The sequence below is a fragment of the Pongo pygmaeus genome, chromosome 4 (assembly GCF_028885625.2).
Source record: "Pongo pygmaeus isolate AG05252 chromosome 4, NHGRI_mPonPyg2-v2.0_pri, whole genome shotgun sequence".
Lineage (NCBI taxonomy): Eukaryota > Metazoa > Chordata > Mammalia > Primates > Hominidae > Pongo > Pongo pygmaeus.
Genome location: NC_072377.2, coordinates 11,105,209 through 11,122,059, shown reverse-complemented (window position 1 = coordinate 11,122,059; position 16,851 = coordinate 11,105,209). Strand labels below are relative to the sequence as shown.

The 16,851-nt window shown below is 47.3% G+C and overlaps 1 protein-coding gene across 3 annotated transcripts in view; it reads left to right on the top strand.

The window, feature by feature from the left end:
* CTNND2 (catenin delta 2) overlaps window positions 1-16,851 on the top strand; it is a 948,689-nt gene that overhangs the window by 916,468 nt on the left and 15,370 nt on the right. For all 3 annotated transcript variants that reach the window (XM_054488747.1, XM_054488746.2, XM_063664666.1), the window contains 2 exons: window positions 11,521-11,647; window positions 15,946-16,077. In XM_054488747.1, the coding sequence (XP_054344722.1) occupies window positions 11,521-11,647; window positions 15,946-16,077 (259 nt within the window). The remainder of the gene's footprint in view (window positions 1-11,520; window positions 11,648-15,945; window positions 16,078-16,851) is intronic.

Below are 16,851 nucleotides of genomic sequence, written 5' to 3'. Positions count from 1 at the left end.
CATTTGAAAAATAGGTCCCTAGTGAAGTAGTCTTGCTTGTGAATGTAAGTACTAAGCCCTGAGTGTTACAGGCTGATGCATGGGTGAGCTTGGGTTGCTAAAAGCCCAACAGATTTTTGCCACACTTTTCTTTATATCTCAAGTCACTCAAAAAAAAAAAACTAGACAAGCTTTGTGGGCTGTAGAGCCTTCAAGGACAGCTAAGGTGAAAAGCTTGTGTTTGTGACTTCAGTACCAAATAGTCTGTGTATGGCCACTGAGGAATCCTCGCTTAGAGGCCAAATCTTGCTAGATTAAAAAAGTTCCAGAACTGTTTAAAAAAACAGGTAGAAAAAGGCCATACATAGGCCAACAGTGTCCTAGTCATTATTTTGGGTTCCAATTAATATCCCCAGTAGAAATAAACAAGCATTGTTCATTTTCAAAGTTAGTTAGTTATTGAAGCTCCTGGGTCAGAGAAGTCTCTTATAAGAAAATAGTTGATGAATCTAACTTCTAAGGATAGAAGATAAAGTTTCCAAAACTCTCTTTGGAAACAAAATTATCAATAGAAACATCAACATTGACCATATCATCACAGCTGTGGCTATTCACTGGGTCACCCTCCACCCTCTTGGGGTCAAGTTTCTAAAAGTTGTCTTCCAGGAGCAGGGTCAGAAGCCACCATGCACAGAACTCAAAATTCCATTTTCTGCTAAATCGCATCTGTTGAAACACATTAATGAAGATTTGGTATTTAGCCTGTTTTCTCTCCCCGTAATCACCAAATCCACTCAACCTTCATTTGAGCAGCCCTTGAAATATTCACTCTCCCCTCCCACCTTCTCTCTAAACTCTATTACATGGAATGAGCCAGCTTCTCTCCCTAATCCCCTTTCCTCCTCCTCCATCAAGGAGTATCCTTCTCCATCCTTTCTGTAATTGAGCAGAAGTAGGGTGCTCTCACCTGCTCAACTCAAAATGGCAGGATGTCCCTTGATAGTCAGAGGGAGGTGGGAGCCTCAGAACACATGGATCATTCTCATTCCATCACATCTAAATTCTCTCCACCCTCTTGTTGACATGCTCTGCATGTTTTCTGGAGCACCGACTGGTCATCACTGTTCCCTGCCCAGTAATATTCCCACAAGGTGACCCATCCAGAAACCAACCCCTTCAGTTTAGTAGGCACATTCTGGAAGCAGGTGTGGACTGCTGTACCCAGCCCTAAAAGAAATTGGGGCATAGCTAATGAGAAAGGTAATATACTCTCCCTTTTTATCCTGTTTCCTGATTCTCCTACGGATCTGTGTTTGGGGGGAACTGAATGCATTTGCCATGGGCAAGTACCTATATCTTCTTCTGAGCTCCATGGGGCAAGAAGCACTGGAGGTGGATGGACAAGCTGTGTGCTCCGACTGAGTCAGCACCCACCCAGGGGCCAGAGGTGGCAGAGATAATGATGCTTCAAAATTATTTTCCAGACTGGTTAAAGAGGAGGCAATTGTATCTACCTCACACTGAAACATGGTCAGTGGAGAGAAATTACCATTTAAAATAGAGCAGGCAAGCCAAAGGCCACTTTTTTTGTGATTGTCGTTAGGTACTATTTTACCTAAGCTAACACTACCTTTAGCACAGTTGCGAGTATGTCATAAAGACAGATCTACCAACAGCAGAAGATGATTCTGATGAAGTTACTCTGAGCTACAATTAAAAGAAAAAGGTTCTAAGGCTCTGATTGTATTTATTTCTTATAGAATAGTGTAAGAACTGTGGATGCTAGCTATAAAACCTGTGAAATTGATTATCATTTCATTTTACAATAATTAATACTGTCATCTTAAATCATTGACTCCAGCTAGCATTTATTAGGCACCTCTGTGTTCCAGGTACTATGCTAGATACCAGGGCTTCAGAAATAAATGAGGCACCCTTGCTGCCTCACAGCTAGGGAGACAGCCTGCATTGCTAAAGTCTGTAGTGTGATGTAAAAGCATTTTATTAGTATCATGGAAAGAAAACTGGTTGCATTACTGAAAGCTCCCCCCAAACCAGGGTGGCATAATTTTTTGGCAATAGTAATTGAATGAACATGCATTACCTGCCTCCTGTTTGCCTAATACAGAACCAAGCAGGATAAGATTTAACAGATAGAAAAAGACAAGGTGCCCTGCCATGTCATAGAGCTGCCTGATCAAAGGTGGGGATGTTTGAAATTGAGTCTCATAAGCAGTGCATGCTGGGTGATCAGGTGTGATTGGGGTTCAGTGTGTGTGGCACCTCTCTGGTCTGAGATTTTGACCTGTTTTGTTACTATAGAGGTCAACCTTGGGAATGGAGACTGAAGTGCCTCCTGGGATTTAGCACTTTAAAAAATGTGCCCCAACTTGTCACTGACACCTATGCAAAGAAACCCCAAGCCAATGGTTCACAACCCTGGCTGTTCATTAGCATCCATTTGGGGGAGGAGTGGAGCTTTTGAAAATAAGGATACCCAGGCCCTACCCAGAATAACCTAAAGAGAACCTCAGGGCTGGGGCCCAGGCATTACTATTTTTAAAACTCCCCAGCCTGATGAGTCACATTGCCCTTAATGTGTGGAAAAGAAGCTGAGATGGAGCTTACCAGTAATTGTGAGAGAAGGGCCAACTCCTGACAGCTCTCTAATTCCACCTCTCTATCTGCTGAGACACCCAGGGTTAGCAAGCCAAGTAGTGAAAAGATATTCATAAGAATAGTTTTGAGCCTTGCCAGACAGTTCTAGCCCATCCCCTGCATACAAAGCTAACAAACTCCTGTGCTCATCTGAACTGAATGTCGTGCACATTTTTTTTTTTTTTTTTTTTGAGACAGAGTTTCATTCTTTCACCCAGGCTGGAGTGCAGTGGCACAATCTTGGCTCACTGCAACCTCTGCCTTCCGGGTTCAAGCGATTCTCCTGCCTCCGCCTCCTGAGTAGCTGGGATTACAGGCACCCACCACGACGCCCAGCTAATTTTTGTGTTTTTAGTAGAGACAGGGTTTCACCCCATTGGTCAGGCTGGTCTCAAACTCCTGACATCATGATCTGCCCGCCTCGGCCTCCCAAAGTGCTGGGATTACAGGCGTGAGCCACTGCGCTCAGCCACACAATTTCTAGAATAAGAAGCTGTGGCTCAAGTGTGTGTCGTCCTAACCTCCTGTAGACCAGTCTGAATGAAAGCTACTTAGTCCCTTCATTCAAACTGTTAGTAGAAGTCTCTCTAGTAATACATTATTCTTGGCAATGTTTATAGGATGTTCAGAAATATAAAATGGAGAGTGTTATAAATTCAGGGCCCTCAAAATCCACAAAAAGAAGACCTGTATCAACTAAACAGACTGACCACGTCCTAGAAATACCGTGAAGACCAATGGTAGTGGGGCTGTGGGGATGAACATCGCCTGATTGTCATGCACATTGGAAATGCCCATGTGGATGCTTGTAGCTTTGGGGAATAGTACAGTTTCATAAGAAACACATTGAAAACTTTGAGTACAGAGGCTGAAAGTGGTGGAGGGGCAGCTAAAGGGTGTAAGATAAAGAAAATCAGATTGTTCCTGGTGGCAATTTAAAGTTCAGTGACTTTGAACTCATCTTCTTTTTTGGATTTCTATCTCTATATACTTAGAACAATTTAACAACCTCCAGTTTTAAGTGTAATGTGTTAAAAATAAAAACCAATTTGAGGCACAGATATCATATCACATTTTTGACAGCTTAGCTGGGTCTTCAGCTGAAGGGCACAACTTGTGGGTCATTCTGTTGAAGGTGAAAGACAGATAGTAAAAGAGTTCTTTATCATCAATAGGAAGGATTCTTGGCCCTTCCCCAGTTACCGTGGCGATTCTTCACTCTCCCTGCTTCTTCCCTGAGCTTTCTTATCTAACCCCTATGAGTTGTACAGGTGGTGCAAAGAAGAGCTAAGGTGAAATGCCCAATATAACAGAATTCACAAAAGAAGTCTCTGGCCTACAATAAGTTGATATTTTAACAAGAAAAAACAGTGATTAAAGAGGCAAATAATGATTGAAAAGATATGTGCCCAAGTTGTATATATTTATGTGAACCACCTCCAAGCCATTCTGAGTGACAGTGGGAAGTAAATGAATAATAGATTGATTGCTAGCTGGCTAGATAACAAAAATGTACATGGCTAGTGGAATAGAAGGAATGTCAGCTTAGCAATAACTTTCCCAAATTATCTCTATCTTCATTTCCCTTCTTATTTAAAAAGCGAAACATTATTTTAATTGAATGACTAAAGATTTTATACAATGAAAGATGAGGAAGGCCATGAGATTTGTGCTCAAGGTGTTTGTAATGAGTGTTGATTGATCTATGCCATGGGCCAGCTGCACCCTAGTCTCTAGCATCTAGTGTTCCATGAGTTTCCATGACATTTGGCAGCCACTCCTCTATATCTGTGGGAAATTGGTTACAGGACTTCCCAAGGATACCAGAATTTGTAGATGCTCAAGTCCCGGCTGTATTAATAAAATGGTGCAGTATTTGCATATGACTTACGCACATTTTCCCGTAAACTTTAAATCATTTCTAGATTAATTATAATATGTAATGTTAATACAATGTGCTATGTAAATAATTGCATTGTTTAGGGAAGGATGACAAGAAAAAACATGTACATGTTCAGTACGGACAATATTTTTTGGAATATTTTCCACCCTAGGTTGGTGAAATCCATGGATGTTGAACCCACAGATACAGAGGGCCAACTGTATGTGGCATCGGAACTAAAGTTTTAAAGTCCTTTCTGGGCATTGTTGAGCATAGCAGTGTTGAAGTTGTGCAGTTTGGTCACTGTAGCCTTCACTCTGCATCGATGAATGAGAGAGGTGAGATGGAGAAGGTCACCTCTTCTCACAGCACACAAATGTTATGTTTGTCTCATTGCAATGTGGAAGGTATTCTGTTCCTCCTGGGGCTCCTGAGCTGTGGGTCAGGAAACAGCTCTAACGAAGACATTTATTGGGTTTTTACTCTGCCCCATTCCTTAAGCTCCCTTCTCCCCTCCATTCAAAGTGCCTATACCCGCAGGCATGCAGTCCCTGGCCATCCTCAGAGGGGTCTGAGTCAGGGGTTGCTTCTCCGTTTCTCCCACCGCACTCCGCTCTCATCACCCTCGGTGTATACTAAACCCAGTCACCTACAGACAAGTTACCTGCAGGACCACACTTCTGCCAGGCATTCGCATTTTCCATATTGGATTTTATGAAGGATTTGAAAATTTTTTGAGTGCATCCATACAGGAGTTCCTTTGTAAGCAATTTTGTTATTACACTCAGTTTTCTGACATTTCCAGAAATGTAAATACTTAAATGGTTGCAGTATAGTCTAAACATCATGAAATCTGAATTGCTGAGCAACACATACCTCCAATCACCTGCATAAGGGAGCAATGTTAACAAACGTACTGATGTCTCACCAAGTGAAACCAGTCCTACAGCTGTGCCACATTTAGGTCTAGTGTGTCCTTAGGTCTTAGAACATAATAAATATTTAGCCAATATTCACATTGTAAAGTACCTTGTTCACCTTTAATACCACACAGAATATCATCACATACATAGCCAAAGAAGCCAAGGTTTTGACTAAACGACTGTCCCAAGCCACTACTTGGAATCCCAAAGCATACCTTCTACATTGCAATGAGACAAACATAAAATGATCTGTCCCCATTCAGTCATATTTAGGACTTCAGCCATCTACAAAGCATTTCCTTCAAAAGACAGGGATTTAAATTTTTTTTTTTTCTTTTTCTTTGTTAAGATGGAGTCTAGCTCTGTTGCCAGGCTGGAGTGCAGTGGCGTGACCTCGGCTCACTGCAATCTCCACCTCCCAGCTTCAAGTGATTCTCCTGCCTCAGCCTCCCGAGTAGCTAGGATTACAGGCACGCGCTGCCACACCCAGCTAATTTTTGTATTTTTGGTAAAGGCGGGGTTTCACCATGTTGGCCAGGATGGCCTTGATCTCTTGACCTTGTGATCCGCCCACCTTGGCCTCCCAAAGTGCTGGGATTACAGACGTGAGCCACCACTCCCGGCCTAAAAAAAAATTTTTTAATCATTCCCATACATGAGTAACGGACACATACATTTTAGAAATATCTTCCACCCTGAACGTGTTTTTGGTAAGACTGTTCCTCATCTGTGTTTGCCGCCACCCTCCGGAGGATTTCAGAGAACCCCACAGAACTCCAGTGGAGACATTTTCTCCTGCCGTGATACCTACCTACCACCCCCACCCTTCCCTAAGAAGGCATTTATTTGTACCTTACACCCTTCATCCCTCATCACCTCAGCTGTCGCAATCACCCAAGCCTCCTGGACGACCATCATTACCTGGACCCCTCGATTGAAGGCTCTGAGCAGCCAGTTATCCCCTATATATTCCACCTGTCTTCTGTCCACCTCCCATTTCTTTTCCCTCTTTAACCTGTGGTTAAAGATCAGCAAAATTGGCCGGGCACAGTGGCTCACACCTGTAATCCCAACACTTTGGGAGGCCGAGGCGGGCGGATCATGAGGTCAGGAGATCAAGACCATCCTGGCCAACATGGTGAAACTCCGTCTCTACTAAAAATACAAAAATTAGCTGGGTGTGGTGGCGCATGCCTATAATTCCAGATACTCAGGAGGCTGAGGCACGAGAATCGCTTGAACCCAGAAGGTGGAGTTTGCAGCGAGCCGAGATCACGCCATTGCACTTCCAGCCTGGTGACAGAGTGAGACTCCGTCTCAAAAGAAAAAATAAATAAATAAATCAGCAAAATCCTCTGCGTCCATTTCGCAACCCCTCTTCTGCTAATCTCCTGTCAGCCCTGAGGACACAGCCCCCCGAGCCCCCTCCTCGAGGGTTGTTTCATTTCCCACCCACCCTCCCTCCCTTTTGTCCCTAGCCCTGGAAGTGGAGCAGACGTCCTTCTTGGAGCAGTCGTCTTTCTTGCCCCCTCCTCACTGCTGTTTTGAGAAGGATCTCTGCTCTCCTTCCTCAAGAAAACCCCCGGCACCTGTGAAGTATCCTCCCAACAGCCTGTGGCCCTCATAAGCCCATCAGTACCCTGATCAATTTACACTCTCCATATCATCTCTAGCACCTACATTTTCCTCCCTATTGGGCTTAGCTTCGGTGACATTCCCTTGTCTCTCTCCAAGTTGTCTGATGACCCATCAACTCTACCCACTCCACACCTGCCCTAGGGCAGCTGACTGTGGCTGGAGAGAGGCACACATGGATACTGACCAGTCAGCTCCTTTTCGGTTCATTGCCACAGCCTCCAGCCCTGTCCGGCACCCCGGCCACTTGCCCTGGCCAGTCAGCTCACTCCCCACCCAACTCAAGAACTATTCCACATCCCCGTCCCCTTCCTTCCTCCCTTCCCTTTCTCTCTTCTCTGTTTTCTAAGCTCCAACCCTTCCTCACTCTCAGCAGATGACCTCACTTCTCATTTTCCCTAAAAAAATGCAAAAAACAAAAAAATCAAGAGTGAATATCCTTATCTTCCTGTCACCCCATCTACCCATCTCTTCCCCATGTCCATGGCCACAGTCTGACTGTTTCTGTGGGCAGTGACCCCATTGATCACTTAATCTTATCCACCTTTCCTGTTTTGAGAATGTGCTTCCTGCCATTTTTCCCTTTCTCTCCTATGTCCCCAGGTTTTTCCTTCTGTGCATTCAGTCATTCCCATCAGCACACGGAATACTGCAATATCTTCTAGGTGATCTATCAAAACATCTCTCCAGCCCTCACTCTCTTCAAGCCCATTTCTCCATTTCCCTTTAAAATAAAACTTTGCCAAAGGCTTGTCTGTACTCACTGTCTCCCCTTCACCAATTCTCATTATCTTTTGGGACCGCTGGAGTTAGACATTTACCAACCTGACCAAAGAAAGAACTTTTGTCCCCGTCACGAGGACTTCCTTCCTCCCAGACCACCAGGCAGCTCTTGGTCCTTCTCGGTATTCGGTTGGTCTCCTTCTCCTCCTCATGCATCGCTCTCCTGGTCTTGCCTGATGCCACGGTCACCCTCCTGATGCTGATGCTCCCTGTAGTTCACTGGGTTCCTTCTTGGTCTCCTTTGAAGCTTCCCCTACTCTTTGCACCCCTCTCAATATTGGAATGTCCTCAGGCTGACTCAGCCTCTGCCTTCTGCTTTTCTTTATTTGCATTCGCTTACAGGTTTGCATCCATTCTCTTTGCTTTAAATAATATCTATGTGCTGACATCCAAAATTCTGCCTGCAGCCCTGAGATCCCAGTTTGCAGATCCTCCTTCCTTCTCTGTCCCTCTTCGGTAACCATATACGTCCCCATGAGGCAGTCCTGGTTCCACTCCCTAAAGCTGCTTCCCTCCCTCCCATTGTTCCCCACTCAGTGAAGGGGACCTCAGGCCCCTGTGGTTCACACCAGAAGCACTGCGGTAAGGCTTGATTCCTCTTTCCCACACCAATAGCCATGCCACCAGCAAACCCTCCAGTGTGGATACCGGATCTGCCCACTTCCCACCACCAGCACCCTCCAAGCCTGGGCCATCTCTCCTCTGTCCAGGGGAGTGACCTTCCAAGCAGCTTTGCCGTGGCTACTCCTCCCCAAACTGTCCTGGACACCCAGAGCTGTCCTGTCTTCCTGGCCCCCTGCTCACGCCTCTTCAGTCCCAGGAGGCTGTTCTCACACCAGCGAAGCCGTTCCCATCCAGGGCCTTCACATCTGTTCTTCTGGGAAGCCGAGATCTGTGTCCCCAGAGTCTGGTTCAATTGTCATCTCCAGGTCCTGCTGCAACGTTAAGGCTCCCGACAGCACCTCCCTGACCCCACTCCACAAAATAGAGATGCCAGCAGCCTCACCCCCACTTTTCTATCCCCACCCCACTCCGCTATCCCACCCCCTTCCTCCATCCCCGCCCCCTTCCTCCATCCCCGCCCCCTTCCTCCATCCCCGCCCCCTTCCTCCATCCCCGCCCCCCTTCCTCCATCCCCGCCCCACTTCCTCCATCCCCACCCCCTTCCTCCATCCCCGCCCCCTTCCTCCATCCCCGCCCCACTTCCTCCATCCCCGCCCCACTTCCTCCATCTCCCCCCCACCAGGCTCCTCCATCCCCGCCCCGCTTCCTCCATCCCCGCCCCCTTCCTCCTTCCCCGCCCCCTTCCTCCTTCCCCACCCCCCTTCCTCCATCCCCGCCCCCTTCCTCCATCCCCGCCCCCCTTCCTCCATCCCCGCCCCCTTCCTCCATCCCCACCCCCCTTCCTCCATCCCCGCCCCCTTCCTCCATCCCCGCCCCCTTCCTCCATCCCCGCCCCCCTTCCTCCATCCCCGCCCCCTTCCTCCATCCCCGCCCCCCTTCCTCCATCCCCGCCCCCTTCCTCCATCCCCGCCCCCTTCCTCCATCCCCACCCCCCTTCCTCCATCCCCGCCCCCTTCCTCCATCCCCGCCCCCTTCCTCCATCCCCGCCCCCCTTCCTCCATCCCCGCCCCCCTTCCTCCATCCCCGCCCCCTTCCTCCATCCCCGCCCCCCTTCCTCCATCCCCGCCCCCCTTCCTCCATCCCCGCCCCCTTCCTCCATCCCCACCCCCCTTCCTCCATCCCCGCCCCCCTTCCTCCATCCCCGCCCCCCTTCCTCCATCCCCGCCCCCCTTCCTCCATCCCCGCCCCCCTTCCTCCATCCCCGCCCCCCTTCCTCCATCCCCGCCCCCCTTCCTCCATCCCCGCCCCCTTCCTCCTTCCCCACCCCCCTTCCTCCATCCCCGCCCCCTTCCTCCATCCCCGCCCCCCTTCCTCCATCCCCGCCCCCCTTCCTCCATCCCCGCCCCCTTCCTCCATCCCCACCCCCCTTCCTCCATCCCCGCCCCCTTCCTCCATCCCCACCCCCCTTCCTCCATCCCCGCCCCCCTTCCTCCATCCCCGCCCCCGCTCCTCCATCTCCCCCCAACCCGGCTCCTCTATCCCTGCCCCTGCTCGTCTATCCCCTAATCCGGCTTGGTTTTTCCTTCCAAGCACTTGTTAGAACGCCACGTTAGTATTAATATATTTTTTGTAACTTGTGTATTGTTTGACTTTGGGTGGCCTATTTACTGTCAAAGGCTCAAATTCTTCATGTAGAATGCAGATAATGGTATCCATTAGTTTGGTTTTATTTCCATTAGAGTAATATGTCCAATATTACTGACATTATAGCAAAGGAAAGCAGGCACTGTCCCACCCCCTGTTCCCACTTTACATTGGCACTTGTTTTCAATTCTTTAGCTTTTTTTTCTGATAATATTTAGACTTGTAAGGGACTCAAAACTCTATCAAAAATCATTGAAAACATAAATAGATGAATTAATAAAGAACAAAATGCATATTCATTTCCATGTTCTTAATTCTTATTAGATACACCAAGACTAATCTTTGTGTATCTAATTCTCATTATTCCTGTCCTACTTGACTGATAGGATAAAGCCAGAATGAGAGGTGCATGTTTTTAAAAGCTACTACCCAGCTTACTTACTAGGTGCTAACTGTGTGGCAAGATTCTCTGAACAATCCCAAGAGAACAAAGCATTGAGCCCCTTAAAAGTCTAAATGTTGTCAGGGAAAAAAATAAAAAATCTAAAAGAATTGAAAGCAATGGCCTCTGTAAAGGAGGATTTGGGGGTGGAGCAGGTGACTGCTTTTCTTTGCTATAATGTTAGTACTATTTAACATGTTACTTTGATAAAATCTATTTAAAAAAGAAAAAAAGACTGGAAGGAAATACCATGACATGTTAACAGGAGTTCTCTCAGGTGGAGAGGGTGGAATTACCACCTATTTTTATTTTCTTCTTTATGCTTTGTAAATTCACAAAATAATCTGTGATATATTTATGCAGTTTTCATAAGGAAAAATAGTATAGATGCTTTCTGTATATTAACTAGATATCAGAAGCCTAACGGAGGCTTGGTAGGATGCATTTTGAATATGCTCTATATTGGAAAATATCATGCCTGGAGCAGACCAGCTTGGAGACAGGCTAGGGTGGGCATTTGGGGCTGGAAAGGACACAGGGAGGTAAACGGGAAGGGAGGACGCTGCCCTGGATTCTGGTTGCCAACAGATAGGTCCTGGGAGCAAAGGGGTAAACCCTTGTGGAAAATCTTGAGGCAGCGGAAGAGGGAGCCAGGCAGAGCTGGAACCAGGTAGGCAAAAAATAGACAGTTTCCGAGTCCCCTAACATTCTGAGCATCGTATTTTCATCAAAGTAAAAGCTTCTGACCAGAGCAGGTTTGTAAAGAGACCATTTATTCAACATTCATGAAGGAAAGCAGGCCCTACCCGCCAGGCTGTCTGGAGGGAAGGAGGTGTGTCTTCATTTACATTTGGCTCTGTTCACCTCCATGAGGGCGCAGAGCTTCAAGAACTTCTTTTGACACACCATAGAAATATTATGCAAATCCAGACACTTGGAACTTAAAAATGTCCGGAGGTGAAAAATCACTCTGTCTTGCCCATCTAACAGGAGCGTGCTGTGTTTTGCAGGATGGATGGTCACAATACCACTTTGTAGCCTCGTCTTCAACCATCGAGAGGGACCGGCAAAGGCCCTACTCCTCCTCCCGCACGCCCTCCATCTCCCCTGTGCGCGTGTCTCCCAACAACCGCTCAGGTAAGAGGCTGCCGTGGCTAGTCAGCCAGGCTTTATTTCTCGTTGAGCAAAGACCCTCCTTCGCAGTCCCTGAGCCACCCCGTACTCAGAGGAGAGCCTTCCATTCAGACCTTTGCTAGAAGTAGGAAATGAATCTGTTCTTTGTACTGTGGTGGCCACTCTGTGTTTTGTATACACAGACTCGGAGCAAATCTCCTTCTCTAACGGGTTCCTATGCATGACATGCGTGTAATGGACCTGAATTCAGGAGGAACGAGTATAAAGAAAACTGTCATGTGTCTGCAAATCAGGGGTTTCCGTGGACAATTTTTCCAACTTAAAATAGTTTCCGTTGACATGGCGAGGTGGCTCATGCCTGTAATCCCAGCACGTTGGGAGGCCGAGGCAGGCAGATTGCCTGAGCTCGGGAGTTCGAAACCATCCTGGGCAACATGGCGAAACCCCATCTCTAGTAAAAATACAAAAATTAGCCGGGCATGGTGGCACACGCCTGTAATCCCAGCTACTTGGGAGGCTGAGGCAGGAGAATCACTTGAACCCGAGAGGCCGAGATTTCAGTGAGCGGAGATCATACCACTGCACCCCAGCCTGGGTGACAGAGTGAGACTCCGTCTCAATAAATAAATTAATTAATTAAATAAAAATAGTTTGAGTTGCATTTTGTCATAATTGGCATAAAAAGTAGAGGAGACCAAATGTGCTTTCTTCCTTCAGTGTGATATACATTTGACACATATCATTGATGGCTTCATAACTGTTCCATATCTAATTAGCTTTTTATTATTAATGATAAACCAGCAGATGCCACTGATAAATTATTATCATAGCCAACTATAACTTCTAAGTCATTCCATTTAATTTTTTTCTAATTTTGTCACATTCCTATTGCTTAAATTTTGAACTTCTTTTATTTGTAAAAATACTTGATTTTATACCCTTTTTAATTCACATTGAGGAACGCCAAAAATCAGAAAGATGAAAGGCAAATGTGAACACACCATTTAGTAATATAAACGGCATAAATTTGCTGTTTTCCTCACAGTTTAAGTTTTTAAAACTTTTATTTTGATTTCTGCATTTTGATTTTGTTCTGAGAATGAAAGATGGATAACAAGTTATATGCACCCACACAGACACAGCTATGTAGGCTTTTATTTATGAAAGCTTTCTTCCTACTCTTCTCTGCCCTCTCCCTGCTGAGGAAATCCTATTCTCTGAAATGACACCTAGGAGGACCTGGTAGAGAGCATTGCCCGGCAAAGTGGTCTCCATACCCCCGAGAATGATGGTCGCATAACTCCACGCCAGACTTTACTGTCAACATGATGAGAAATGAATGGCCAATATCTGACTGAAATAAATGGCCCACTCCTAGCTCTGTGAAAGCTGATCCTTTTAGTGTACTGTCATTGCTTATCACATTTAGTCCAACCCTGGGTGATTATCAGGAACCCCCTGTACCTGTGGAAACGTCCACCCATCTCAGAAGCATGGAGGTGGCCTCTTAGGCCTCTTATTTTTGTAATTCCAGCAGGCTTAAAAAGATAAAGCGCATGGAGTGTGGGAAGCATATGGATGGTGTCTTTTGGAAAGCAGTAATTATTAAGAATTACAGTGAGCCAATCAGTGTTACGAGAATGAAATGACATGATGGATCGGCAAGGGCTGGGAGAGAGAAGCAGCCTTTTCTTGAGAGCAGGCAGGGCTGTGTTCACCCAGCCATGCAGCCAGTGCGCTGCCTCAGGATTTCCTAGGCGAGGCACATCCAGACACCTAATAAACACTTGTTTGCGTGATTTGATTTTTCCCAGAACTTAATCCTGATTTACCAGAGACTTGGAGCACCGCTGCGTGTGAGGTCTCAGGAGATAATTACACACTTGATGTGGTTTAATAAACACCACCATCTGGGCAATATTGGATTCTAATTTTAAAAGCTGTGGTCAACAGGCTTTAAAATATTGTCCCTTCGTGATTGTGTGGCAGTAACTCATAAAAGGCTAACCTTTATTAGGGAAGACCCAGAGGCAAAAGGGCAAAGGCAGGAAGAGAGACTTTCCTGGAAGAGAAAGATGGTGAACCGAAGAGAAGGGGGCAGCAGATGGAAGAGGTGAGCGAGGCCCCAGCGAGCAGACAGGAACTGGACGCAGAGCCCAGTTGAGTGACAGGGCTTGCTAAGGACTCAGTTGTTCTTGCAGAGGTTCCCCTCTCCAAGCAACAGAACCCCAATCTTCGTAAGACACAGTGGCTGCCCCTCACATCTCCCCAGATTCACATTCGGGACAGAGATGGCCCATGTCCCAGCCTTTGTCTGTCCTCTCCCCTGGAGCCTCTCTTCCCTCACAGCAGAGCCTGGGCATTCTCTCCACCTACACAGGGTCACTGTGGATCAGGGAGGTTCAGTTCTTGATCAAGTCGTTGCAGCTCCAGGCTTGTCCTGCAAGTGATGAGGGTGCTGCAGCTGTCCGAGCTGCGTGGTTTTCTTCCCTGTCTGCCATTGTGTTTGTATCCGGGGCTTCTGGCCAGCTGGCATCGGGTGGGGTTCAAGACTCAGTATTTTTTGAAAGGATTCCAGGTAATGAATTCTAATAGGCATCCAGGATCCAAAACCCCTGATGGCTTCAAGAGCTGAGCATCGAGGCGTGATTTTATTTTGATGGGTTTGAGAGGGTGGCAACAACCCGTGTTTATCTTCCCAGCACTTGGCTGTGACGTCTGTTGGGCACTTCTGCCTCTCATTCTACTTTATTTGGATATCCATTTCCTCACTCGATTGAGAGCTGCACACGTTCAGGAAGAGCCACATGATCTGCATGTCTGCCTTGCACAGTGGCTAGCACAGGAATTTGTACATAGAAGATACTAAGGGTGACAAACTGATTCACATGACTCAGTGACATGAGAGGTGCCTTGGGGGACCACAGACCCAAGGAGCAAAGGGACCCTACAGAGGGTGTGAATGATAAGCTGGAAGGTAAACTGAGGTTTGACTGGGGATGAGCTTTGACACTGGCAAAGGAAAGAGGGATTTATCCTAAAAATCAGAGTGCTCTAGGGATTCCTAGCCTTAATAGTCATCAAGTACGCTAAGTAAATATGGATTCTGAAGCCTGTCACTGAAAATTCAGACTCAAAAGGTCCAGGATGGGCTCTGGGCATCCATAAATTCTCAAGTGATTGTTGAGGGTAAACAAGGCTCTGAAGCACTGCCTGGGCTATGGGAGCTGGAGAGAGCTTCCTGACAGAAGGACACAGCACCTGAGCTCCTGTGGAGCTGGACACAGCTGCAGATGCCCACGGGGTGGGGTGCGCGACCAGCTGCCCCCTCACCCAGACGCATGGCTCCTGCCAACCTCTCCCAGTGCCCCTCTGCACTGGCAGGAAGGTTGAGTTGCTGCCAATCCCTTCAGTCACTCATGAAAATTCAACCTCCGTTTACTGACTTCCTTGCCTCTGAGTTCAGCTTTTCCTCTCCTAGTACCAGTTTGTTAAGGACTCCTGGAATTTCCCAGGAGGATCCTTCAATTACAACCCAGCACTTTAGAAATGGGTGCAAGAGGAACGGCAGAGCTCAGCCTGCCAGCCGGACAGGCAGTGAGTGGCCGAGGTGTAAGGAGGGCCTCAGAGATTATTGGGGTGTTTATGCAAAGCAATGGAGCAAGGAAGCCCTAGCAGGAACTAGAGCTGCCTCCATGCCCCTCCCCAGCCCACCCCAGCCACAGACGACGAAGGTCTTTGTGGGCTTGGTTATTTCTGCCCCACAAATCATCCTACGTAGAGAGCTGTTTCCTCTCTGACTTTTTTAAAGGCAGTTTCTAGGTGACTCAGTGTTTAAGTAAAACTGCATTTATTTTAATCAAGGATTAGTCAATATCAGTAATAGATCTTCTGAAACACATCTAATTAAGGAAGGGAGTGCGGGAAGGAAAGGGAAGGAAAAGAGACAGGAAGAAACCAAGAGCAGTCTCATTCCTAAACTGCCCCACACACCTTGGGCAGGTCACCTCCCTTCTATGATCTGTCTCTGAGGAAGAGGGCCCCAGGATGTGGTCCCCAATTGCCAGCCTCCAAATCACATGCCCCCTAACTATAAAGCATCAGTTGTCACAGGTGAGGGAATGGGGCAGGGACAAGAGCCAAAACTGCCAAAAAATAAAAATTAAAAAGAAAACCCATCAGGTCCTCATGTAGGCATTGAGAGGTGCGGGACCATGCGTAGTGAGGACCCTGACTGTGTGGAAGGTACACACACTGTGGAATGAGACGAAGAAAATCACCCTTTTGATTTCTTTATGTAGCAAGTGCCCCAGCTTCACCTCGGGAAATGATCAGCCTCAAAGAAAGGAAAACAGACTACGAGTGCACCGGCAGCAATGCCACCTACCACGGAGCTAAAGGCGAACACACTTCCAGGAAAGACGCCATGACAGGTGAGCGCCCATCGCACGCCCCCTCCTGGAACTTGTGGCTTGACCCGAGACAAGGCAGAGAGATGGGGCATCAGGCTTCACGGGGCTGGCTGGGCTTGGCTGCTGAGCAGGACTTAGCAGCTGTCTGGTCACTTGAGAGCTTGATAATGATGATTTCCAAGAACTGGAACTAAGAATAGAGGCATAACTAAGAGAAAATGTTTTCTACCCATGTTTTATCGGTCCTTTCCTCTCGTTTGTCCAGCTCATGATATTCTTTCAAATTAGAGAGAATATTCCCACATATTTCTTCCTCGTTGACATCACCCATTGGGGAGGGGACTCGGTGGAGGCAGTGTAGTTAGGGCTTGTGCATTAGGAATGGAGGGAACTGAAAAGAAGGTGGAAGGGAAGGGGAGGGGAGGGGAGTGTGAGAGGGGAGTGGGGAGGGGAGGGGAGGGGAGGGACGGGGGACGGAAAGAGGAAGGACAGGAGGAGGATTTAAGGGGAACCCCATGGAACTATTGTTGAGATATTTTCCCCTCTTGCCATGATACAACCTCTTAACCATGACATACCCCAAAGAAGCTTCCTTAGAGCTGATGACTGCAGATCCCTGGGGAGGCATTCATCTTTCACGCTCGTCATCCCTCACGATCTCAGTCACAGCCATTGCCTTCCTTTCTTATCATCCAAGACTCTATGGAGGCCAGAATTGGTACAATGGGTGTCTGTCTCTGCCCCCTCCACTGTGCCATGCCCAGCCCATCTGATAACAGGGCTTACCCTTAAGTC